This window comes from Poecilia latipinna, unplaced genomic scaffold (assembly GCF_001443285.1).
Source record: "Poecilia latipinna isolate Pla-1442-1.1 unplaced genomic scaffold, P_latipinna-1.0 Scaffold2027, whole genome shotgun sequence".
In the NCBI taxonomy this organism is placed as follows: Eukaryota; Metazoa; Chordata; class Actinopteri; order Cyprinodontiformes; family Poeciliidae; genus Poecilia; species Poecilia latipinna.
Window position 1 is genome coordinate 37,904 of NW_015114643.1, and position 27,607 is coordinate 65,510.

Genomic DNA, 27,607 nt, shown 5'->3' on the forward strand with positions numbered 1-27,607 from the left:
TAAGGTGTTTAGCTTTCAATTTGAGGTGGCTTCTCAGTTTTATTATGAATCATGATCCAACGAGAACGACTACTTAGGAAAGCCTGGCATATCTTCATGTCCTCTATTAGAGTTATCTCTATTTTTCCCCCCTCTACAAAACAGAAAAACAGGTTTTACAGTGCAGCCATGACGCAATGCAAATACTCACCTTCTGAACCTTTTCACTTTTTTTTGTTAACATTAATAACAGTAATTTTAATGCATTTTCTGTCAGATACAAGCACCAATTACCGCTGCTATTAGCTAATCTAACACAGCTGTGGTTGATTAGCTCATTTAAACACCTGCTCCACTGATGTTCTGTCAGAGTTGGTGTTTAGGTCGCCTTTTTATTATTTTGCAACTGAACTGAAACACGCCGAATTCCACAGCACATCTACGTATTACGGTTGTCAAAGTCAAGCTAGCATATGTGAACTACTTCCCTCTCCCTCTCTACTTATTTTTTCTAATTAAACTTTTTTTCGGACCTTCTTATCTAGTCATTGTAGTGTTCACAATGAGAAGCAAAGCAGTGTGTCCCCTTTTCTTTTACACCAATTGTAGCTTAAATTGGTGTGCTGGTTAAGCCCATCAAATCTCAGCAGACATACATTAAGGTTTATGCTTTTAGCGTGTCTTGCGTAATGTTAACTTTGCAAAGCACACATAATGAGCACTCTTGTTTTTAAGCCTCAGGAAAAAATGTCGGGTGATGTTTTTTCCAGATTCCAATTCATTTATTTGCTTCCAGCAGACCTGCTGGGGTCTTCCTGCGTGGCTGAACGATGATTAGGCCAGATGTGAAGGACAACATTGATGAGATTGTTCCTCTACCCAATTACTTTTTGAAGAATCCAGGATTAAAGAGTAATATGTTTCTGGGAACACGGGTCACCGTGTGCCGACTTCAAAGCATGCTTGATCATCTGGGGGGGGCCCCCTTCATAAGCTCTTGGTTTCCTGCATGAGATCAGCGGCATGTATCGCACACACGCTCCAAACGAATCATGCAAACGCACAGGAAACATCCAGGCTGCTTTGTGCAATAAGCTACTTAAAATCGATGCAACAGCAAAGACTGGATGAGAAGTTAATCCCCCCACCTCCTCTCTCTCCATCGCTCCATCTCTGCTGTCTGTTCTCCCGCTTTGTCTTCATCTCTGTCTGTTGGTGTTTACACACATTTTCTTTGAAAATTTCCAGTTTTCATCCTGGAACATTCCGCTCTAAGCATGGAGACATGTTTATTAATTCCTCCTAGTGTCATTCCCTTTTCTTCTTCTTTTTTTTTTTTTTTTTTGCATTTGGGTTCCACTTTAGTGCCAAACATGGATCACGTCATAGGAAAAGACATGAACTGATCTGAAGTCGTCTCTGCAGGTCAATCCAGCACATGGGAGAATAAAAGCAATCAGAGTGATTATTTAACTGATGCTGTGAGTCTGCGGCGCATCAGACTGCGTCTCGGCCGCAGCAACGACGCGTATTGAGCCTGGAAGGCGTTTCCCGTTCCTTGTTACTTACAACCTCTGTCTACCAAGGAACCTTAAGGACTTGGACATGCTTGTAGTCTGTTAGGTAGGAATATTTATAATTTATTTGGAAAGTACTCAGTCTGCCAATACAGTTAGTGATGCTAACTGTGCTAATTGCTAACAGCTTAGCAAAATGATCAACCAGACAAAGCTATAATAAAGAGTAAGAAAACTGAGAGAAAATATAAAGTTAAAGTTTGCTGTTAAAATAATAGCAAATTTGAGAGGAGAAAGTAGCAGAGCAAGAAGAAATAGAATTAGTTTTGCAGTAGCCAAATTCTGTGGTAGCATATCTACAGAGATAGCCCAGGAAACCTAAGCCAGTATGACTATAAGCTTCATCAGAAAGGAAAGTTTTAAGCCAAGACTTAAAAGACGACAGCGAGAGACGGGGTGTCTGAATAACACAGTAGAGGAGCCTAATAACTAAAGGATGTGATTCCCATTCTACCTTTAGAACCTTTAGGAATCAGCACCAAACCTGCAAAGTGCTCTGTTACGGACATATGGACCAGTCAAATCTCTGATTAAGGGTTTTATGTGAGCAGGAGAATCTTAAAGTCCATTCTGGATTTAACAGGGAGCCAGTGGAGGGAGTCTAAAATAGGGATTGTTTAATTATCCTGGTCAAAAATAACACAGAGTCTTATGTGTTTACTCTGTGTTATTAAGCAGTTTTTCAGATACTCTGGTTCAAAGACAACAACTTCTGTTTAGTCAGAATTTAAAAGCAGAGAATTTCCAGTCAGTCGGGTTTTTTGGTCTTTAAGACATGCCTGTAGTATACTTAAATGACTGGATTTATCAAAATTTATGGATTAAAAAAATGAAGCTGAGTGTCATCAGCATAGTAGTGGAAGTTTTTCCCTTGCTGTATGATGATTTTCCCTATTGGAAAAAGAGAGTCGACCCAAGCACAGAACCCTGCAGTACTCCAGAAGTACTGCAGGGTACTTATGAATAGATTGCCTTTAATCTATTCATGAAAGCTAAGAAGGTGTCATTTTCAAAGTGTTTGTTTCTGTAAGTTCATGTTAAAATTATAGTAGCAGAAAAACCTTCAACATGTGGACAATTTAAACTTAGACCAAAATGTTATTTTTCCTATTAGAGACTCTTTAAGACTAAGTTTGTAATTTGTGAAACATAACCTTTTCTCATCCTCATGAACCTGGTACGATGACACGTCATATTATGAGTACACAGTATTACAACATTGCAGAAAATCACGGACAAATGCAAATTAAAGAAAAGATCTCAGATCACAAATAATCTAAATTGTTGTATTTTGCTACATTCAAAGCTGAAATTCCTTGTTTTCAATGTTTTATATACCATGAAGGACCACGTTCCTCTACACTAAGGTTCACTGCCTGTTTTCTACTATTGATTTTTTTTTTGTCACTATTTGTCTCTGCCAAAACAAGATTTTTACATACAAAATGAAAGCATAAGGAGGCTCCCAGCGTGGTGACCACTGCTTTTTTGTTTTTGTTTTGTTTTGTTTGTTTTTTTTGGCCTGACGCATTCATGGGATAATCTGGTTTCCGCTTTGGTTGGTGCACAGATGGCACTGGGAGGGGAAAAACGGGGACAGACACGCCGTGGGGCCAGAGAGGACATTCACCCCTAGATAAGCCCTACTGTACTGCGCGCCAGGCCGAGCAGCCAGCCTCTGGGTCCCGGCAAGACCCTCCAGCAGAAGAGAGGAGGGGGAAAAAGCAGAAGCTCACTGACTCGCTCAACCAAGCACTTCACCACATTCCACAAAATAACACTTTACGACTGGTTTTGATTGCGCTGATTGCTGACACATTTTTCTTGCAACCTGCCTTTTTTTTCCTCCATAGCTTTCATTCAGAAACAAGGTTAGATCAGAACCGAACACGACTCTTTCTGCTTCTGTCTCCACATTGTATGGCGTTACTATGTCCCACTCTTTCTGCAATCTGAATCATGCCCTGAAAAAGTCACAACAAGGCAATGCCTTACAAAAAAAATAGATCTTAAAAATAAATAAATAAATAAATAAATAAGGATCCTAGTTTTTCCATATTTCGATAAACTAAAAATCTAACAAAATAGAGTTCCATTAACTAACTTTCTAATGAAGAGAAAATGTGAGAAGCTAAAAGACACAACAAGTCTCCTCAAAAACCTTAAAGCATGTTTAAGAAAAAAAAAAAAAACAGTTATGCAACTATCAAAGATGAACTGTGGAGGCCAAAGGTCTGGACCTGGTTATTGACTGAAATCGGTCTCCCTCCCCAATTACTGGTTCTTAAAACGACCCTGAACCTCCCGCCGTCCCTCTCCAGCTCACACTGAGATTTGAAGGAGCCTTTCTGCTCTGCAGAGGAAACTCATTTCAGGCTGACTTGATAACAAGCACTGGAGTTTGTCTCATGTGTTTCCGTGCTGGTCCTGTTGCCGGGCAACTATTCAAAGTGTCACATTTATTGACTGCTGAGACAGACTCCAAGTCCTCGGCACAAACCTAGAACATGAAGGAGGATAAAATAAAACTTTTGTTTTTAGACAGAAAAAAACAAAATTATTTCTGTTTTCTAAATGCCACAATATTGAGAGAATGAACATGTCAGAAGGCAAGAAAGTCACTGAGTTGGCAACAGTGGGATGACTATTAACTATAAACATGCAGACATGACCTGGTGGGCCGGTCTGTCAGTCAAACCTCTCTCTGCAGAGCAGAAGAGAACAGTGGTTGATTTTTAGACCTTTGCTGATGGGGATAATATCGGCTTCATATGTATCGGTCGATCACCGCTCTCCCAAATCGAAGGAAATCTGTGCCGATAAATAGACGCACTCCTACTGTCTTGCAGATGTTTGATATTCCCTCAATATTTCCACATAATGTTCTTTCCTCATGATGTCATCAATTTCATGATGAGACCAAAATCTACTGGATTTGCTTTTCTAAGCTTGTCCTCTCCTTTCTTGTGGGTTGTTCCTAATATCATCATAAAATGTAAAAGATAACATCATCTGTCCTGCAAAAGACAACATATGGCTTTTTTTTATTTCTTCTTTCGATTGGCTACTTGAGAGATCTTATTCCAGCAGTCCGTTAAAGAATATATATTTTATTTTGTAGGAACTAGAGGTAGGTATGTTTATGTCTAGTCAAGAGAAAATGTCAGAGAAAATGTAAATCTACAGCTAAGACTTCGGCTGCATGCTTCATGCCACAATTGGTTTGCTTGGTAGGTCAGGAAGCGGAGTTGGATCAACGAGAGGTTTATGGAAAATTGGTTTTCTTAATCTCAGCGTACAGAGGGCCAGATAAACACGGCAGAGTCGAGCAGAGCCAAGAGAATCCTCTTCCCGACTCGGTCTGCTGTCCATGAACCTCCTGTTGCTCCAAATAAGGCAGAAGAAGAGAGTCAGACAAATGAGGAAAAACTGTCCGGACGCTGTTTTTCCACTGATGGTCACGAAGCATTCAGCTTTACATCAACTACAGGGAGTGTGTCATGGTGGGGTTTTTTTTTTTGTTTTTTTTTTTTTTGCTGTTTTTTCTTTATTTTTTAGAACCGTCACAGCAGCTCACTGAAAGAGAACGGAACGCTGTAAAGTAAAGGGGCTATTTTTCTTGATTTTAATTCATCCTGTCACAACCTGAAATACTCCACATTCAAACAATACCCTTTTCCAGCTGGAGCTTGTTGTGCACAGTCACACTTCTTTCTACGAGATTTGTGATGATTCAGTGTGGCACGGACCTGCTTGTGAAAGTCTTACAACTAAGGCAACGGCGGTACCAAGTGCACCCCTCGTCGCATCTAGAAACCCAAAATAAAAACCGGGGAAATCAAATTTAGAAGCTGCCGCAGAGTTAGAGGACTCACACGACCTATAATTATCTGAGCTGCTCAAGCAAAAGGCCAGGGTGTCAGTCCTAGATGTCAAGGATAACCCTCTTCCAAGGAGCCGCTGCTGTCTCTCTTTCATCTGGATGTGGGATTACTCTAATGCTCTTGCACAGCAAAGGTGGAGCAGGGAAGGCTCTAAGCTCCATATGGCCCTGAACTCTTGGGCAGATCGGCCACGCATGTGCCCCAACCTGCCGAGGTCAAGGAGGCTGCACATGGCAGGTGCCAACGCTCTAATCCCGCCCAGTCTCAAGAGCAGCTCAGCTGAAAGGTTTTTTGGTTACTGTGTCTTGCACAGGTATTTAAGGCCTTTGTAGTTGGCGAGATGTGGGAAAAGCTCAAACTATGGGACAGCGTCAGCTGCTATTTTTGTGACTGAGCAACACAAGTCAATGCATCACAGTGAAATGGAAATTATACATGTTAATCTTGAGAGTTTTAAATAAAGGCAAGTGGACTTCTCAAGACATGTCTCCTCTCAAAGAGGGTTTCTCAGTTCTGAAACTTGGGTTGGAAATATCAGTTTTAAGATGTAACCAGAAGCACTTACACTGATGGGGCAATGGGGATCATTAACGAGGCCCTTGATATTACTAATGAAGGCCATCAAGGTCACATGAGTCTCTGAATTTAGACTCTTTCAATTCCTTGTTGGAGTTGCTGACACTGATAATCTTAACAAGCCCCCAACAAAGCCAACATCTGCACTGTTTTGGTCACATGTCCAAAGGTGTGAATTTCTGTGAATCTGTCTGGGAAGACGAGCAGACGCTGCAGTGGAGGTGTTAGAAAGACGAAATCTTGAAAAATGAAACATGTTGGCATTGTCTGGGACTTGCTAGAATTATTAGTGTCAATGACACCAGCAGGGAATTGATTAGTCATGACAATGAGCTTGCTAGTGACCTAAAAAACTCTCGACATCATCTTGTTGTGGATGCCAGTCTCGTTTGGAGTAGGGGACAAAGCAAACATGTGGAAGATGGTGCTCTGGTTGATTGAGTCTAACATAACCTGAGTGCAACGCTATGTATGATGTTATGTCACCATGCACATATCGTCATCATGATGATCCATCATGTTGAGTATTTTGCGTTGCGGATGCTTTTCATCAGCAGTTTGATGGAAAGATGGATGGAGCTAAATACAGGGTAAGCCTAAAAGAAAGGCTGCAAAAGGCTTAAGAGGACCATGTGTTAGAAATGTAAATCTAGTAACAGCCCAAGACTTGAAGCTGGAATTGCAGCAAATGCTGGTCCAGCAAACTCTTCATTCATTAAGAATGCATACAAAAACACGACTTTTCAGAAATTCAACAACTCAACTGGATGGTAGCAAAGTTAGCACTGTTGCCTTTCAACAACAAGTTCCTGGCCAATACGGTTAAAAATATACATGCTAGAAAAAAAATAAATAAAATGGATATAGTCCTGGTTTTCAAAATGTAAACAGTGCCACCTGAGGTGAATCACAAGTTACAACACATCATAAATGACATAAGCATTAGAATAGGCAACAAAGACAACAGAAGTAGTGATGAAAATCACTAAACAGCCTAGAGACGCCTGTAGCTGGATTAGTTAGAAACATGCGTTTTCTCTACGACTCCCATTTTCAAAGCCCTGGCTTCAGTTGAATAAGTCTTTTCAAGTCCATCTTTGTGAAGGTTGAGGTTCAGATTATTGCGACACTAAACATTATTTATTCATGTTCCATTCTGCTGCAGACTCGAAGCATTTCAAACACATCCTATTCAGAAGAGTCTTTGACCTCTGAACCCTGTCCCTGAAGTCTGCTAATCTGTTCCATCTGGACTCACTTCAACATGATGAAGCCAAAGAATGATAAAGTACAAAGTACATATTCATTCTGGACTTTCCTGTTCCAACCTAAAACATTTTCCCTTATAGTTTTACAAAAAAGACTTTCTGGTACCAAGCAGTATTTATTCACATATGAGACTTTAACAGAACAATTAAAACTTGTTTCCACAAATAATTTGACATGATAATTTGCCTTCAACCTGTTCAATCCATGAGGAAAATAAAAATTCCGTAGAGGGGAAATAAAGTAATAAGCACCACAAAACCTGGTTGCAAAGACAAGTAGTTTGAAGTAACATTGATTTTATTGAGTGATTGATTAATTTGTCAATTAGTATGTTTTTCTTGACATTTACTCATGTACAAGCTAAAGCCACAGTTACAAACATTTACATTGTTCTCACTGTACAAAGGTATCAGTCAGAACAAGGAATTATCCCATGGACATTAATACGTAGACCCCTCATGGAGCGGGCCGGCCCGTTGCTACAATACGTAACAGTGTCAGCCATACTGAATGTGGAATATGTGCCAGTAAGCTAATACAAGTAAATGGACCGAACTTTATAAAGTGCCGTTCTACAAAGTATTTTAAGTTAATACCTGCAATTGACACATTTTCTCAGACACATTAATATATTTGGCAATCAAATAAATAACTAAAGAGAGCGTTTCTAACTTTTGATGTAATTATTTAATTGTTTTGGGGCATTTCTGAGTAAAGAGCACAATGTTTTATTTGATAGAAATTATTCTGATAATTTTTATATTGAAATTGATGAACAGACACACTTTTACAGTGTTTTATTAAAGAATATATCCACAATTGCTATAATATTCCATAATTTAATGTACATTTAACATTTCAAGACAAGAAACAAATAATTTTCCTGTATTTATTTTTTATACGTTATTGAGAAATAACTTTTGATTTATAAATCAGTCATTGTCAAACATTAAACTACATATTTTTCTTACTTTTTTCCAGAGAATAAATATTTACAGTATGTCAACTCTGCTATTGACAGCAAAGAGTGAAAATAATTATAACAGAGTAAATTATTTTTATTTTGTTACATAAGCTACATTAATACACTAATACTTCAGATTGAGATATTTAAAAATACACAAAAAGTGAATAAAACATTTATTAAACTGGGAACACTGGTCACAGGCTTCAGTCTGCTGGTCTCACTGGGAGAACTCAATGACTTCTGAGACGTCCTGGTTCACAGGCTAAAGCCAAGGATAAAAGAGAAAGTATCCAAAAGTATAATAGAAAATACATACGGTATATGTTTCTTTCCCATTCAGAAAAATACATTTTCAGCATGTTGGGCTCTTGACTCGTAGCATTCTTTATAGCTAAATACCGTCATGCAGGGGCGGATCTAGAAAATTATTTATGGGGTGGCAAGAGGGTGGCAGGGACCCGTTGCTATGGCAACCGACAGACAACAGGTCAAAGAGCAGATAGAGCAGAGATTACCGATCAGGGGAATCAACACCAAGAAGCAAACATTTCCCACACAAAAAAGTACCAAAAACACTAAAACAGAACATCCAGTCTGTTACATTATGTTGTCAGGCTTAATGTCTATATTGTGATTATTAATAAGTTTTCGCCTGAACACCACGGCGGTTGATTAGCTGATTTAAACAGCTGCTCTACTGATGACTTGGTGGGCGGGTTGTTTAGTGCTAGGAACCAAAACACACCGAACTGCGCAGCACATGCTAAGGCTATCAATGTCAATAGAAGGCCAGCAACAGTTCGGCTAGTATAACTGACCCACTACTCACTTGTTCAATCTTTTCTTTAAATTAAGACATTTTCCTCACCTGTGAAATCTGAAGCCCTTATTGCCATTATCTATGGTTGAACTAACTGCTGAACATTGCGTCCGTTGTTCTGATTCTTTGCGTGATTGTAGTAGTTTCCTGACCACCGATATTCCTGACTCAATGGACAGAAATGGCGCGTGTGTGACTTACGATAAATCACATAATGTCCAGTCCAGTAACATATATATATATCCATCAATACTCCCTCGCGCTCTGTCCTTCTCTCGCACTTCCCGCTACTTAGCAGTGGGTGTCAGGTTACATTGTGTTGCATTCAGTGTTGTCGGAAAAAAGAGTTTCATGCGCTTAATGTCCGATTTGCCATAACTATTTATTGAATTCATTCTCGCTAGCTGGGGAGGCAACAGGGGTGGCAAGGCTCTCGTTTGGGGTGGCAACTGCCACCCCATGCCACCCCAGTAGATCCGCCCCTGCCGACATGGCGAAGATGAGCTGGGAAACAGACTGAAGAACAGCAGCTCAGGCTCTGATCCTGACTGATCTTTCCTCACTAAATCCTCTGGTTTCTAATGAACTTCTCCTCTAACAGTGGTTTTTCATCACCTCTCTCTCATTAGAAAACAGTATGAAAACGTTAGCTGCTAAGCTAACAATCAGCGGTTATTTCGGGCCAATTTAGCTACATAGGAAATATTTTTCGGTTGTTTAAAAGCGAATTTCTGGCTGCAAAGTCAAGTAATTCTGATCTTTCATCCTTACCTGGGGAAGGTAATGAGAATTAATCCAGATTGTTTCGTAAAACCGTTGAAATAAGTCCACACAGCACAGGACTTAAGGAGGTCCGATCACTCTGCTGCCACATAGAAGATGGCGGAAGCTTTTACGTATGACTCAGCGCTCCATGAGGGGTCTACGTATTGATGTCTATGGAATTATCCTATGATGTAAAGCACTTTGAACCACCTTGCTGCTGAGATGTGCTATACAAATAAACTTGAGTGATTTTCATACACCATGGCACAGTGAAGGCAACTACCAATAATTCAAGACCATATTGAACAAGACCGACATTAGATTTCTATCAACTGGGCTTTAAATCCAAATTCGACTGCTTTATATTGTAAGTAGGTTTGATTGTAAAGTATGTATGAGTCTTAATCTGTCTTTATGATTGGATTCTGATGTTTGAAGCTGATTTTGCATGCCTATGTATGAATCAGAGCTGGTCTAGTACTGAGGTGACCTTTGTTGTGATTTGGAACGACGTAGCTTAAGTTGAGTTGAAATGTTGGAAGAAAATATAGAAGTAGAATCTGCTTAGTAGTATAAAGCCATAGAGGAGGCCAGATGACATTTACTACAATATCATGAATAAAGGTTTAGAACCAAAACAGGGTGAACTAACATTTGACTTTTGAGTTACAGTGTGCATATAGTGAGTATGGAACTCTGTTTAACATAAGTAAGCTTGGGAGGACAATCAGAAGGACACGTAAGCTGCAATTTCTTGATTATTGTTTGTAACTTTTCATGTTTTTTATTCGCTCAACGTGCCCAGCAGGGGCCCCGCCTCTCACCGGTCGCTCCGTCTTTTCTCGTCCACCTCTTGTTATTCTGCTGAGGAAGTTATCAGTTTAATAACAGATCCACCTCAGGAGATGTTTCACCTCTCGCCCTTAGACATCTTGGCTTATGGCGCCCGTCATTTGTGTGTTCCTTCACATTGTACGGCTCTGCTGCTTTGACCCTCGGCACAATGCTGGAGATGTTTTTTTCTTTCTTATCGTACTCTGCCAGGCTGAGGGGTTGGGTCCCTCGGCCGTTGCCGCCACCAAGCTTGTTGTCCAGAATACTGGCGGGCGGAGAGGGTATTCTCACAATCTGTGCATCAATCTATGATTATATGTAAATCCTGTCTGATCCCAACATTCAGCTCATTACAACAAATTGTCAAAGGTATTTAACATTTAGCAACAACTTATAGAGCATTTCTGTTATTATGTAAGTGGGGGGGGGGAAAAACAGATTTTCTTACTGCCCACATGTCGCCTCATTTCATGTAGAAAATCTATATTATCGTTGTCTGGATTGTTAAACGAGTCAAAGTTCAAGTGATTCATGAGAAATAGATACCGTTTGTGCTACTAAGTGTGTTCAAATGATTTGGAATTGTGTTTCAATCTAGAATGGGATTTCTTCTTTTTTTAAGTTGTGTAACAAGTAAATAAAAAAGTAATCAAACATCTAATCATCTAAAATACATATAATTCTGTGATAAAGTAATTTTTAACATGTTTTACGAGTTTCTTCAATCAAGAATTTGATTGTTTTGTCAATAAAAAGAATCAAAGTATTTTCCCCCTGGAAAATCTCTGCTGTTGTTTGACACTTGTTTCGGATCAGGCAGTAGACTTGGTGTTGCAGATGAACAGATATAAGTATTCTTTCTAAAAAGAAAATCTAATGTCTGAGTCCGTATGTATAATATTATTAACACCCAGATGCCTCGATATTTGCAGATCAACACTCTCTAAACTGGAAGATCACTTATTGGCTCAGAATAAACTTTCCTAGATTTGTTAGCGATATCCATCTTGAGCAGTTTTAAATTATGGAAGTGTTTCTGAAGGTTAAGAGAGAATTACTATAGATTTTAAACAGGATAAAGTCAGTAAAGCAGTAAATAACTCATCTGCAAAAAGACTGATTTTACAGCTTTTCAATGAAAATATCTGTGACAGATTGATATGTGAGAATTAGTTTTTCACTGTACTGCTTGCTACATTAGAACAACCTGGTCAACAATAATAATTAAAAAAAAACTTTCAGATTGTTGTTTGTTATATGTTATCAGATATATTAAACACGAGGGCTGAGGCTATTTAACAGGAACTTTAATATCTTCACTGGTAACTGATCCCATAAAAAGCATCCGATTCACATTCACCAGCTACCATTTCTATTACATCATTTGCTGAATGTTTCTACGCTGAATTCTGTGCAGTGACACCAAGGTCAATGGATTGGCAACACCTCACACTGCTTTCATCACGTGGAAAGCTTATTTTTGATGTCTGAAACCTTTCAGTTTAGCAGCTTGTTACGCTGTAATAAGGTCACATATTTATCTTTGATTGGTGTGTAACCTCCATACTCTGAAAATCCATGAAGTGCTGACCCACTGAACACGTCCATGACAACACTGGCCAAGTGCGAGCAGATTATGCTCCGACGGCCAGATAATCTTGTCACACAAGCTCAACAGACTGAGCAGAGATACAGTTGCAGGCAAATGTTGGCGCCCTTCCACAAAAAACAAAAGTACCTCTGGAATAACGTGAAACTGACATGTGTTTTTAAGTTGCCTTTTACTATTTATCCTATATTTAAAGGGGAGGAAGTATTATGTAAAATTTACTTTTTTTATATAAACATACATGCATGTTTGATTTTCCCGTGGCAACCATCTGGGGTGCCTAAAGACTTGCTCTCACAAAGCACCGCCTATTTCCACAAAGCTCCACCCCCCCTCCACAACTTCCCCACTCAGCTCCTTCAGACTAGCAGCAGCAGCAATTAGCAAACACTAACTGCACGTCTTCTGAGTCCATCATACACACTACTTCTCAGTTCAACGCTCCTAAGAACGGTTGTAAATTACTTGACGGAGGAACACTGTTGTGGTGACTTCCTGAAGTCCGAGTGTTGGAAAGAGGAGGAGCTTCTTAAAGAGACAGAGGCCGAATTTCAAGGTGCCAAATTGCGAAGAAAATTTTCTTTTTCTTTATGTTTGATTTATGTTCAGCTGCATTTTTAAAACAACTGCAGGCAACACTTGATTGTGCTATGAAATGGCTCTATGTGCCTGGAAAATACAGAATACCTTCCCTTAAAGACAAACCTGGCTTTGCTTTAGATAATTGATTCTATTGAATATGGCTTCATTCACCTTCATTCTCTCCGAGTTCTGTCTGTGGACGTGATTTTTTTGTTTTGTTTTTGTCTTTCTGTAAATAGAGGCGCATCCCTCTGCTTCTTTCATGGGGCTTATTAAGTTCAAATTGCAAACCACTGAGCAATCAGACAGTCATGCGCCTTGGAGTTCAGCTTGAAAGGTTTTCTTGGTTCTTTTTCCCTCTTCTACCATCCACACCATCATGCTGATCGATTCTGGGGCTGCATTTCATTACATTGTCATTTTTAGATTTTACATATTTGGCAGCTGTGCTCACAGGAAGAAAAAAAAAGCCAGACACTAATTGTCTTTACCTTTAAACGCGGATAACTAAAATCTTCCTTTTAAACCCTCCAACCGGTTCTTACATTTAGTGAGTCAATAGTATGTTGGTTTTGTTTGAAATTAGCTGTATGGTTGATGAAAAGCTTGAAGGCACCTGTTGTTCTAATCGCGGTCAAACACCTAGCTTGTAACATGACTGTAATGCAATGATTAATAGTCTTCTTAAAGGTACAGTCAAGTGAAATCACCAAAAATAACTTATTTTCACGGTTTTATTTCATTATCACACTGCAACAGTACATAGGTAAACATCAGACAGGAGCTTTCAGTTGAATCAGGATTTCCCAGGCGTTGCTTCAGTGACACCAGCACTTGTTTCTGGCTCCATATCTTCATACCTTCACTTCTCAGAAGTGACATTTTTCAGCTCGCTGCATTTCACACCGACTGAGACGCCGCTATGCCTGAAAGCTTCCTGCTTGCTTTTTTTTTTTTTTTTTGTATTCCTGAGTTTGCTTCTAAAGTAACCCAGATAGCTCCAGTGAAAAAAGGAATTTAAAGCCAATTTGAATGCAAATTTGTCTTTTTGTTTATTCTGTGAAAAGCGTTTTTGTTTTGTTTTTGTTCCGCTCCCCCTCCCCAGCCCCCAATCTTTGAGCTGAAAAGGAAAGTTATGTCACTGTGAAAGGCCCAACAGCAAATGTGTTCAGATTGCCATACTTCAGAGAGCTGAGGCAGTGGGGCGACACGGAGGCCCTCTGAGGTTTTAAACGGGTCCATTCAGTTTCGTCGAGTGCTGCAGTCGCTCCCGAGCGAACGTGAAAAGGCGTGCTTTTACTTTCACGTGAAGCACGCTGCATAATTATGGTGGAAATTTAATATCGTTAAATACAGCGGTGTGAATAATTTCCTCACACAAAGAGTCAGTTGAGCGTTTCTAACACAACTCAGCATTCGTGCTTCTTGCTTATCTCCCTCTGCAGGAAAACTCTTTCCGTTTCAAAGTGTCCTCTTTGACAGGCAGTAGAAAAGGAGCTCTGAGGGAAGCAGTTCCTCAAAGCTTGTCAAATACTAACTTTCTCCTCCTTTTTTCCTCTCCGTCTTTCCTGAATTCCCTCCTGTTTGTGTCCCTCCACCCCCATCATACACTTTAGTTTGATGTCAGGTCTCGCTGCCCTGGATGCCAAGTGCTCAAGTCGCTTGGGCATCATGACCATTTCCTACTACTTGTGGACCACGTTTGTTGCCGTGGTGGTGGGCATCCTCATGGTGTACATCATACATCCGGGTGGCGCCGCCCAAAAGGAGGACTCCGAGGACAGCAAGAAGCCCATGACGAGTTCTGCTGATGCGCTGCTGGACCTCATCCGGTAAGAGGCCGTCGAGAAATCCATTGTGAAATGGTGGCCTTGCAAAAGTATCGATACCGGCTGATTTAAATTATTTTGTGGAATTAAACAGAAAAATTAAACATATAAAATAACGCAGCCTTAAATGATCCACCCTGCTCTTTTAAGACTACAGGGGCCTGGAAACTTACATGCGACTGGGTTACTGTGCTAAGCTAATTAGTGCTGAAGTCTGGTTGTATTAGAGGTAAACCTGGGTCAGGCCTGCTGAGGAAAACATGGGTCGTGTCAGTCAGACGGTGGACTACGGCCAAACGCCACCAAATCAAGACCTGGAGAACTGAATTAAAGGAACTCATAAAAACCATCAAAAACCATCAAAAACGTGAACAAACACAGGCATACGCCTATGTAATTTAAATAAACTATAATAAACCTAATGCTTAATTAGGAATTTGGCCTCAGGATGTTTTGCTATAAAACCAGAATTAAAATATATTCCATTTTGGCTTGCATTTAGCAGGAATTATTTAAAAAAACAACAAAACAGGGTTATAAACTGGCCGAGCTCATAAATCCAGCTATGTACTGATCATGTGCAGTGGTGAAGCCTCTTCTATAATAGGCAACAAACTGTGTGTGTGTGTGTGTGTGTTTACAGAGCACAGCTGGGCTTTGGATTTATTGCGCAAAGCTTCTTTACTGCCTTCATCTAACGTGCAGTCATGGTCTGCTATAGCTGCATCCTCACAAAAGCACCTGACTTTCGCACAGTGGTGTGTTTGTTGTGAGCGAACACGCGCCGCCACATTATATAAATGAGCATGAATGGAAACGCGCCTCGTTTATTCTGAGCTCTGAACTCAGAGTGGCTCATTAACTAAAACGCAGGAAGGAGAGGCTACGGTTTCTCTTTGTAATTAAATCAGTTCAGAGGATTTTGTGAAGAAGTCCCACCTGACTGACTCCGCCCACTCTGTTTCCTAAGCTTTCTTTAGAATACAGTATGTCTTAATCTCTCGTAGGATTACTCATCTTCGACTCTGCACTGGCGTGGGATTTACAACCGGTTCCAGCGTTTCAGTTCGGTTTGTTTACGCGGCACAGGTTCACGGCAAACGTTGCCTCGATTCATTTTACGAGATTATTTTCTGATTATTGTACAGAAACGTGAAGGTAATTGTGCAAACAGATTCAAAGTCAGTTTGACCTTTCTTGTTGAGGGCCAATGTGCTTGAGGGCCCCTGCAGGCATGAGGGGCTACAAGACTGAATAAAATTTTAAAAGGACAGAATGACAAACGAGTCATTTGAGCGTAAACACAAATAAAGTATTGAACAGTTACTTTGCTTTAGCAATTCAGATCAAGTAGTAACATTTATATTTCATCTATTAGACAGAACAGTAACATACACTGATATATTTTGATGATCACAGCAGACAGTTAATAAAAACCTTAAAATTTAGTTTCTTGAATAGTTTGAGTATTGCAGAACAAACTGCACTTCCTAACCATGTGGTGAGACTCTGACCATTAAGGCATCTCTTTATCTAAAATCCTATTTTTAAGTTCAACATTTCTGAACTTTCTGGTTCTTATCTGTAAACCATGTTGATCAAAATGATCAGAAGTCATGCGATGATTGATATATATATATATATATATATATATATATATATATATATATATATATATATATATATATATATATATATCTCACTCTGTCTGTAATAAATCCCTAGACAAAAAATAATAATACTTTTTAAGTGCAAGTTGATCCACAAATGGAATTCTGCCTGGGGATCTCTGACCACGTTGGGTCTGTTCTGTTGTTAACAAGTGACCTTCTTGTTGGCACACTGAGAAAATGAGAAAATCCTCATCAGTTTGTTTGGTCAGGACTTTTGGATGTCAGCGGTGCAGTATGCCGTTTATTCATCATTTTCCTGGAGGCATCCCAATCTGGTGATGTTCTGTTGCTCCATGAGAAAAGCTGAGTGTGTTTGAGTGAAATGTGTTTATTATTGCTTTAAAGGATGTTTCATGGTGTAAAATCTGCTTTTATAATGTAATAGTCAAGAGCAGTGGCGCAACTGCACATTATTCAGGTGGATGCGAAAACATAAATCCCCCCCCTCCCCCCCGAGGGAAAGAACTTCAGGGTGAAGGACCGACGCTTTCTTTTCTTTTACTCTAATTTCCAGCTACAAAAACAGATTTTTCAATCAGATTCATGCCTGACCTCTGGATGACCCGTTTCACAGCATTAATATTCATATTAGTCAGAAGAAACGTGTTGGTAATATTGAACAGCTACTTTATGAATAACTTTGAACTTAACTGTAGACGGAAACAAAAAAGCAAGGTTCTATGAAAACATAAGATCATTTGAACTTAACCATAGTTTGATAAAAGCCTACATGTGATATTTGACATTTACAGGTTTAGTGTTTTGATACAATTTAAGTTTTTCTTAATTAGCCTTTTCATCTTCACTCAGTCTCTGCTTGATATCTCCGGTATTTCTGCATGTGTCGCCATAGTTACACACTGGCTGCCTGTCCTCCCACATGAGCCTTAGTAACATTTAGTAGCATCGTTGAAACCGTGTCATTCAACCCATACAGTACGACATTTGACAGTCACTGATCAATTTTTCCAACTTTTTTTCCCCCAGCAACATGTTTCCAGCAAACTTGGTTCAAGCTACATTTCAACAGGTAAGCTAATATCAATATGACATGGTAATAAAATATTTTAGAAAGGAGATCATACATGGTGTCGTTTAAGATTTTGCAGGAATAGATTTTTTTTTCCAACAAAAAAAAGGTAGAAGGTAAGATGCTACAGCATTTGTGCTAAGCTAGCAAACAGTTAGTTTACAGCACGGCGATTCACGGGTTTTAGGAACCACTGCCAAAAAGTTAAAATCTACAAATTGTTGAAATTGCTTACAGCTGCTTATTTTAATAGTTCAAACACCAAATATATCTTACTGTGCTTTAAAACAGGCAGTGGAAACCATATTAGCTCAACCACACAGGCTAACATCTTTATTTCTGCTATTGGTGGTACAACCAATCAGTGACAAGACAAATAAATGCAACTCTTGGATTGGCTCCTTTCGTAAACATCTACCAACAGTGTGCCAAGTAGCAGTGCACATTGGTTTTCACCTCCTCAAGTCGCATTTTTCAATTCAAATATTTTTGATACGCTATGAAAAAAAAAGTTGGACGGATTTTCCACAAATAAATTGGAGAAGGCCTGTCACAATACTTAGCCATGTCACTGAACACAGCAATAAACAAATCCAACTTGGTTTTACACTTGCATCTAACTCATACAGCCTCATTTCTGTCATATAATGCAGATGCCAGAAGTAATCAACTCTCCTACCTCAACATTTTGCTGATCAGTTTTAATTGCTCCTTTATCTAAAAAATGTTGCTCTTTACAAGAAATCTTCTTGTTTCCTATGATTAGTGGATAATTATCCTGAATTTGAATGTCTGATTTATTTGAATACATACCATTTAAATCTCTAGTTGTGTGGAAGTAAAGTCATTATCTTGTCTGAAATAATTATCTTCAAAACCAGAAGATAATGGCGTGTAATTTTAAAATGGTGAACCTAAAAAAAAATAAAAAAAATGTCTGTCCCAGTTCAGTGCAGACTTCTGTTTGATCATGTGTTTGTTGTGTGGATTATCAGAAATTACAAACATCACATTGAGAAAATGGCATGCAGTCGGTTGTTTAAACAAACAAAAAAAAAAGAAAAGAAAAGAAAAGAGCCCAACCATGTGGTTAGTGTTTCCACTCCGATTATTGTGCTGATTTAGAGGCTCCTGCTTGTTTTTTTCCGTCCTCCAGTATCGGACACAGAGAGTGGCCGAGCTGATCCCCAAGCCGACGGTGGCCCAGCTGCTGGATGAGACCACCACGCGGCGGGTCTACATCTATGGCGTCCAGGACGACAACGGCACAGACATTCAGAACTTCTCCTTGGACCTGACGCCACCTCCTGACGTCATTGTGAAGACGTCGCCCGGGACCAGCGAGGGCATGAACGTGCTGGGGATTGTCATTTTTTCTGCGACTATGGGTGAGCGCTTGGCACGCCCCCCTGCAAACATTAGCATGCACTACACCCGAAAGCAGCAGCAGCTCAAAGTGACGGTCTGGGCATGCTCCACATTTCTGAATGATTCAGTTAGAAACACGCGTTTCGCCCCTGGTGAGCAATTAGCACAGTTTGAAAGCTTCCCTGTAGGTGAACCCCAGGTAAACATAATATGTACCCCTGTATACACCAGCAATGTAGTTATTATTTTTTTTTTAACCTCTTATTATAGGAATAATGCTGGGCAGGATGGGACCCAATGGAAGCGCGTTGGTCAACTTTTGCCAGAGTTTGAATGAAGCAGTTCTGAAGATCGTTGCCATTGTCATCTGGTAAGAGTCACAGTGGAAACAGAAAGTTCACATAAAAGCAACAACACACCTTACTCAGCCCAATACAATGTTTACTAATATACATTTTTTTTCCAATTCTGAATTTTCATATATCCACTAAAGAAGTATATTAATGAATAAATATTGAGTCTAATCTAAAGGGAGGTGTAAACGGTCTAAAAATAAAGTTCCCCCTTTTTTTTGCACGACTGTCACTCCTTATGGAAAATTTTGAAAGCACTTAGAGGCCACAAAATTTTATTTTTTAAGTAAATTTCTTTCTTATTTCTGTATTTGTACAATAATAAACCGAAAATGCAATTTTTTACGAAAACAACAAAAACAAAATAGTCGAGATTGTTTTTTTTACAAAACTGAAATCACAGACAATCCAATATGTTAAAAGAGTCTTGAGTAAATGGGTTACTACAGAAGAGGACAGTAGTAACGTCTTGGTTTGAGTCTTGTTTTTTGGGCAAGGTTTTTTTTTTTTTTTTTTTTTGGTAAACTCAGCAACAAGAATGTGGTGATTCTTTCTTCTGAAACTGCTCAAAAATCTATTTTTTTGTTTAATTGTTGCTGGATGTCTGTGGCTCTATTTAATGAATAAAAACTCATTTGTTGTATTTAGTGTTTTGTATAATAGGGCGACTGTCTGTGAAAATGAAAGACTTTTTAAAAAGTGTCCATCTGCATCGATCAGTTTCTACTCTCAGGCCAGAGTCTTCATTTTTGATTTGTTTATAGAGCTGCATAAAAATCATTCAGAGGGCCATAAATGGGCTGTCGAATTGGAAATTTCCAATTCAACAAAGAAAGGCTGATTAACTGTTTCTGTGTTGAGTTGAGTTTATTTTCTGGATGGTTCTCCTAGTGCTGATACGCATCGACTTTCCCATGTTTTCCTGTGTGATGAAAAGACAGAAAAGTAATTTTCTGTCATCACTCCCAAACAACCAGTTGGCAGAAAATGGTTGTTATTAAGACCTGGTGAACCTCAAGATGCCTCTGTCCTGTGCAGTTCTCCAACAGCCAGCTTTGGAGCTGTTGCGTTACCTCCCTCACTTTCTGTGTGGTGGCAAGATGTACACACACACACATAACCTCTAAATATGAAAACATCGGACAACAGAGCAGCTTAGTTCCAGAGCAAACTGGGCTTCAGCGCTCAGCAACACCCAAGCAAACCTGTCCCAATAACCAAGACGAATTTGAAAGTGCAAACAAAAGCATCAACGTGTCGACATTTTTGTAACGTTAATTTCTCTTGTACGGAATGCCAGTCATTTTCTGTTTTCGCGTAGCCTTTTGGGGCCAGAGCCAAATGCTCGGGGATGCAGAAAACGTTGCAACATATTGCCTCAAGTCATAACGGAAGTTCTTTGACCTCTCAGAAATGAAATAGAATATAACAAATCTCAGTCATTCCCATCATGTTAGACATCCTAATAATGAAATACTGATCATTATTTATTGTTCCATTATAATTCTACAGTGCTTCTGGCAGCATTGGGATATAGATTTAATTACTCCAGTATGCCTAAATAGCTGGACATGTTTAAGTGAAGTTGTGAGTTGGGGGATTAAATCCCAGTTATTTCTGCTTTTATATATATATATATATATATATATATATATATATATATATATATATATATATATATATATATATATATATATATATGTAAACATGCAAATTTTCAAGATACAAACTCCCTGCTGCAAAGAATAATTTTAATATGCAGAGGTTGTTCTAGTGTTACATCATAATTATTGTATATGAGGAAAACAGAAAGTCCTGGGCTGCTTATGCATGTTAAAACGTTTCAGTCACATGCATTTCAAAAGTATCGTTAGGGGCACCAGTAGAGAAAACAATTATTTCTCAATAAGGTTTTTTTTCCCCACTTCACACAATAGAGGGGAAAAATAGTTTTTATTTCTGAAATAATATGTTGGATTATTATAAAGTGTGGCCCCAGAGTGCAGTTCAAGAGCGGGTAGTAATTTGGTCCTCCAGCGACTGAAGCTGATGAAAAGAAGAAAAAAAATAAAAAATAGGATGAGAGTTTTAATGACATTTATTTCTTTTTAAATGGAAAATATTAGGGACACCATAACGTATTTTTATTTGGTAAGCCCTTTTTTTTTCCTTTCATATTATTGTGAATGGCTCAAAATATTCATTTTTTTCAATAAAAAAAAAACTAAAAACATATTCAAGACCTAAAAATCCATAAATATTTGATCCAAAAACTCAAGAAACTGTATACTTTTCTTTTATGAAGACAAAACACCCTTTCTTCAGACCTACAGTCATTTGTTCATTTCTTCTTTGTTTCATTGGAATAATGTATTTTGAATTTACTGGTTCACTGAACAACGATCACACGAGGAATGAGAACCGACAGTAAAAAGGATAAAACACCTCGTTGCCAGCGGAGACATTCTGCATTTATTTAGATTGGTGACCTTTAACCCAAATCGTGAGATGGATTCATATTGTTGTATCCGTTTGTGCTGGTAGATGATTTGCTGCTACCAGTAGTGGGTTTGAATGTTTTGAACCACAGATTGTTTTGAAAGTGTCAATGAGATTACGAAGTGCCGTAATTTGCTGATAGCTGACGTAAACAGCTTGTGTGAAACAAACAAACTATTAGTTCAAAAGACTAATAAATAGATTTATATACACAAAGACAAAGGATACATCTATCATTTCAGTATGTTCCAGTTGGTTTTATAAATGCATAACATAGTTCCCGTTAGTGTTGTTCCCCACAAATTACCATATTTATTCATTTCAGCTACCAAAAATCTTTTCTCAATTTCAGTTTCTGTCATTTCGATAGATTCAGTTAGCTACAATTACCTTTGCTAACATGCTAACTTCTGATGACTAACAGTTTACCCTAGCATGACGATGTTTTTGTTCAGCTCTTACTTCATGTTTAAGGGTCACTAGCAACATTCATACGAAGAATACGGCTTTGGGAAATCTTATATTTTGAGTCCAAGTTCTTAAGCTTTCCTCTTCTCTTCTCCTCCGCCTCCAGGTATTTTCCCTTTGGCATCGTCTTCCTTGTTGCCGGGAAGATCTTGGAAATGGATGACCCATCAGCCATGGGGAAGAAACTAGGCTTTTACGCCATCACTGTGGTCATGGGCTTGGTTCTCCATGGCCTTTTCATCCTTCCTGCCATGTACTTTTTCATCACCAAGAAGAGTCCCATAGTGTACATTAGAGGGATTCTGCAGGCTCTGCTCATCTCTCTCGCCACCTCCTCCAGGTAAAAACAAAATGATGATCCATCTGTACCTCTTCAGATACTCAGCTTGGTAGGGGCTTTGTCGTCTTGAGCTTTGTACATGTCCTCCAAACATATGGACGTATTTTTGTGATGCTGGCATCATGCTGGACAGTTATTATGACGTTTTAGCCCAGAATTATAGATCAATAAAACCCAGCAATTTTTATTTACAGAAAACATTTCAGATTTCAGGTTTAAAGTGGACAGAGATAAACAACTAGGCAGCAACGCACATTAGAAATAATCCGACTAAGTAAAAAAATATGAATAAATTCATTTATTCAATCAGATAAATGAATCACTGTTGGGGGATGATGAGCTGAGAACATGCAACTGTTTAAATTAGTAATGAAAAGTCAGTGTTGTAGTGTAACACTGTTATAGTAACCTAAAAGTATGAATAGTGTAGTAAACATACAAATACCTACATGTTTGTGATAGAATCTGAACTATCAAAAAGATATAATGGTTACCAAAATAAAAAAGAACTACTTAATATTGAAATTAAGTAGTACATTCTAAAAAAGTAAATATTATAAATGAACAGATTGCTTATTACATCCATATTTTTAGCTGCCTTAAGGTCTTTAACAAGCCTGATTCCTGGCTAAGAAAACAAACTTAGTCAGCTAAACAAATCCACAGTCAATCAACTTTCAATACACACCAATGTAAATCTGACAACACAAACTAAATACTTCTTTTAGCATCTGGTATCTTCTGGGATGCTGCCAGAGTTTATATAAGAGCATAAAAAACTTCTTTTGATCTTCAGTTAAAGTTATGAAGAAAACTTAACTGCCATTAGCGCTTTGACCTCATGGGGTGGTGGGTGGTTCTAATCAGAATAAGTAATCATACCACCACTGACTGTTTTGACCTTTTGTTTTTCTGCCTTCGTGCCGCAGCTCTGCCACTCTGCCTATCACCTTCAAGTGCCTCCTAGAGAACAACCACATCGACCGGCGCATCATCCGCTTCGTGCTGCCCGTCGGGGCCACCATCAACATGGACGGCACCGCTCTCTACGAGGCCGTGGCGGCCATCTTCATCGCCCAAGTGAATAATTACGAGCTCGACTTTGGGCAGATCATCACCATCAGGTAAAGTTGAAACAACTCAGGCTTTTCCGCTGAATGCTGCGTGAAGAATTGTCAGCTTCAGGGGCGGCAGTGGGCTGGAGAAGTGATATTAGCTCGGTTTGCCCTTTTCAAGCAAATATTTCAAAGTTTCCTCGTGGCAGGTTCTTTCAGTTTAAATAACTAGAAAAGCTACATGATTAAATAGCTGCTCTAAGGGTTTTTTTCTTTTTACATGAGGTCGAGTTCAACGTATGCGTGGTTTCTCGCTCAGCATGCTAATGAAGCTTTGCCGCCTTCTGTATTTTGTGAATTTAAAGAAGCTTCCTGAACACTTAGCCCTTTACAGGTTCACACGCCTGCTTCAAAGTTTGTCTTCAAATGAGAACAGGGAGTTTAAAAGTGTGTCATATTTACCTTCAGGCAGAATCCTGTGTTGATTTTTTTCTTTTTCCCTTTCACTAAAGACTAAAGGTTAGGATGTTTCCGCAGTTACGTTGCATCGTTAAACTACGACTGCAGGGCTTCATGTTCAGGCTACCAACTCTCTGAACAGAAAGGCCCAGGGACACTTTTCACTTTTCTCTCTCGTTTGTGGTAAAAGCCGACTTGTGGAAATTTTTTCCACCCAAATTGTCGAGAACCCCTTCCCCCCCCCCCCCCCCCCAAAAAAAAAAAAAAAAACTGTTGAATATTTTACAGCAAACAATCCATGCCAAGATATTTCATAACTAAAGCATTAATTCAGCTTAAAAAAAAATTAAACCACAGGGGGAAAAGAAGAATGGAGCTACAACTTTTCAAAAACATGACTTAATTCGCAAAATGTAACCAAATTTAGTATGTCCAGCTTACTTTTTTATGTTTAACATGACAACTGAATAAACCTAAAGTGGCAGTCATCGACATAATCTTATAATGTTATAAATTTTCCATTAGGTCATATATGACATGAACAGCATTTTTCTGACAACTGAAGGTAACAGCTACTTGATTATTCTATACAATGGACTATATATGTGCCAGGAAAACCCCGCTTTAATTTGTTTAATATGACAACTTAGTAAATTTAATCTGTTTACTTGGATAAACTTAATTTGACTTTCTGTTACAAATGATTATTTTTTTGGAACTTGGCTCACCCATTGCATTTCAGAGCAAATCCGAATTTTCTTAAAACAAAATCAGAATCCCAGGAAGTCACAGCCAGCCTGACCGGGTTGCTTCGAGTTCAGCATGTGAAGGAATTTGGCATCACACGTTCAAATCTGAATTATTAATACTATTATGGGATTGAGTAGATTCTCGTATATGTAAATGTCACACAGATTACAGCTGGTGTGAGAGCCTCTTAGTCTGATCTGATTTCAGATGAATCGGAGCTCGGTGATGGCGCAAAAAAAAAAAAAAAAATTAATTAAATCAAATGCTCCGACTCCGCTAGCAACAAGGAAAAGAGGCGCGAACAAATGTCCTGCTCCTCACCTGGCCGGAGGCCACGTTTGACCGCAACGTCGTTAGGAGCAGACCTGTCCTCACGGTCGCGCTCTCAACGTACGGTCCCTCCGTCTAATCCCTCGGCTGTAAAACCCACATGACCTGTATTACTCATCTCACATGTCATGACAGAATTATAATCGTTTCCCTCTCTGTCCCTGCGCCGCTTGGCTCGGGACCACGGAGCTCCTCCATCTGTACGCCAACCCGACCCGAAGCGCCGCTTTCAGATAACGAGTCCAAACCGACCGCTTTGCAGCGACCGCGGTTCAAACCAGATGTTTATATAAACTGTCAAAAAAAAAAAAAAAGGCCTTTTTTTCCTCCCCTCACTGTCTGAGATGAAATCAGGCTAAACGTTTTCTGGTTTTGCTAATCCTGTTTTTATCATTGCCAAAAATAATCAGTTTGTTAAAATGCCAGAATAGCAAGACTTGCACTATGTTATGATTGCTCTTGTTTTTAACCTATTTGGGAAAGTCAGGGGTCTGAGACTTAGAGGCTCTTTGGATCTTCTACAATGGCTCTTAACTGTCTAAAAATAATTTAAAACGATAGATATCATAAAAATAATAATACATTGTATTTAAAGCAACTTTCAGGACGCTTAAGGTCACTGTACAGTAAAAAAAAAAAAAAAAAAAAAAACAATTCTAGTAGTCATTCAATCTTATAAAAAAAAAGCTTCGAAAAATTGGTTAATCTAAAAAGATGTTTTTAATATAATATCTAATAATAAATGCAGGTTTTTAACTGTTTTTCAGTTTATTCTTTCGATATCTGCATTTGTGCAAAGATCCTAAACGAATCTAAAACAGGAGAGGTTTGTTCTGATTTGATGTCAGATGGTGAGGAACGAAGGCCACGTCTATTTTTAAACGCTGGATGTAAAGATGAAGTTTAAACTTTATGAAAAATGGAGAAGAAAAAAACAACTGCTATAAATTCAGAATCGTCATTACTTTTATGAGATAAAGCTTAAACTGCATGCCGCTTCTTTGTAGCTAAACTTGTAAAACTTAGACACAGGCCTTAAATTCAACTACAAAAACAAAGTAGTAAATTAGAAAAATAAGAGACAAAAACTAAAGAAATAAGGGAAAGCAAAGCATAGTGAATCCTACAGCATCATGCTGGCAAGTTATTCCCCGTCTAAGAGGAAATCATTAAAGATGTTAAAACTGAAAATGTTGGGGGAAGACTATATCTAAAAATGACTTCTTGTATCTAAAAACTTCAAGGGTCTAGTCAAAGCCCAGATTTTATTCTTCAAATCTTCAATTCTTTGTATGACTTGAAGATCATCCAACAGCTTTTTGAACAACCTTAAGAAAGCTTCAGTGCTACTTTCTTCTCACTGGAAGATTAACATTCTGGTAACGAGATTATTAAAAAATAGACACGCTGCTTGTAACATCTGCAAATTGGCTCAAGAAATTGAGGCTTGGGGTTGTTTTTCCGCCCCCAAAATTTAAAATACTCCTCTAATATAAGGCATTTTGTGCCAATCAAATTTAAAAAAGAAATGCTCAAAGTGCATGGTAACCTTCAGTTGGAAGGGAAGAAAATAAAAATCCTGCTGGAAAATAAAAGAGGCAAGTACAAAGAACACTTCAGGTGTTTGAAAGCACTTCCCCTGCTGTTCCAATTGGTTTTTTGGGGGTTTTTTTATTCCAACAGTCTCTTGCTAAGAAATGTGCACCGGTCAGCTCAGGAAGCTTTCACACACCTTCGGTTCTGATTGTGTGATTTGTTTTTTGGGGTTTTTTCCCAATGACCCACTGATCCGCTCGCTTTCCCAGCATCACCGCCACGGCCGCCAGCATCGGTGCAGCCGGAATCCCGCAGGCCGGACTCGTCACCATGGTGATCGTGTTGACCTCCGTGGGGCTGCCCACCGATGACATCACTCTCATCATTGCTGTTGACTGGGCCTTGTAAGTAAAATCTCTCTTTTTTTTTCTTTTTTCTCCACTTCAGAAAAGCATAATGGAGTTCAGCGAATCATCTAGACACGGTTTTGGTACTGCTGCTGCCAGGACTGAGAAAAACAAATTACAACAACGTTTTGAAGCTTCACAACAGATTACGACCGGAGTTAAAAAAAAACTTCCATGTGGCCTGACTGAGGAAAATAAGTTTTAAAAATGTCCCTTTGCCTTCAGGGCAAAAGATACATTTTATCATATTTTCCCCCTGCTGCTTTTGCCAACCATTGTACAACTGATGCTAATGCTGCCGTCACATCTGGAATAATAAACCAAGAAAACATTTTCAACGATCAGTCAACTTTAAATTCTAATAAACATTTAATACTGGAATTGGAAGACATTTTAAATATCCAAAATAAATAAACAAAACAAATAAAATCAGTTTTTGAAGCTTCTGTTAACAAAATTGACCTTCACAAAAAAAAAAAGGTCTAAAGCACCAGACTGAAGACTTTGGTCGTCCAGTTTTTAGTAGAAAGAGAGAAAAAAGAAAAACAATAAATCCTGCAAATAGAAATTGAGTTTGTTTTAGTTCATCATTGATTTATTGCTAGCTGTGTGCTCTCTTGGGTTGCAAACAATACACTAAAAAAAAAA

General features: G+C 38.8%; 1 protein-coding gene across 1 annotated transcript in view; it reads left to right on the plus strand.

Moving 5' to 3' along the window:
• slc1a7a (solute carrier family 1 member 7a) overlaps positions 1-27,607 on the plus strand; it is a 46,678-nt gene that overhangs the window by 12,231 nt on the left and 6,840 nt on the right. The window contains exons 3-9 of the mRNA XM_015016496.1: positions 14,479-14,694; positions 17,352-17,394; positions 18,551-18,782; positions 19,033-19,132; positions 22,189-22,422; positions 23,352-23,546; positions 26,822-26,956. Coding sequence (XP_014871982.1) covers positions 14,479-14,694; positions 17,352-17,394; positions 18,551-18,782; positions 19,033-19,132; positions 22,189-22,422; positions 23,352-23,546; positions 26,822-26,956 — 1,155 coding nt within the window. The remainder of the gene's footprint in view (positions 1-14,478; positions 14,695-17,351; positions 17,395-18,550; positions 18,783-19,032; positions 19,133-22,188; positions 22,423-23,351; positions 23,547-26,821; positions 26,957-27,607) is intronic.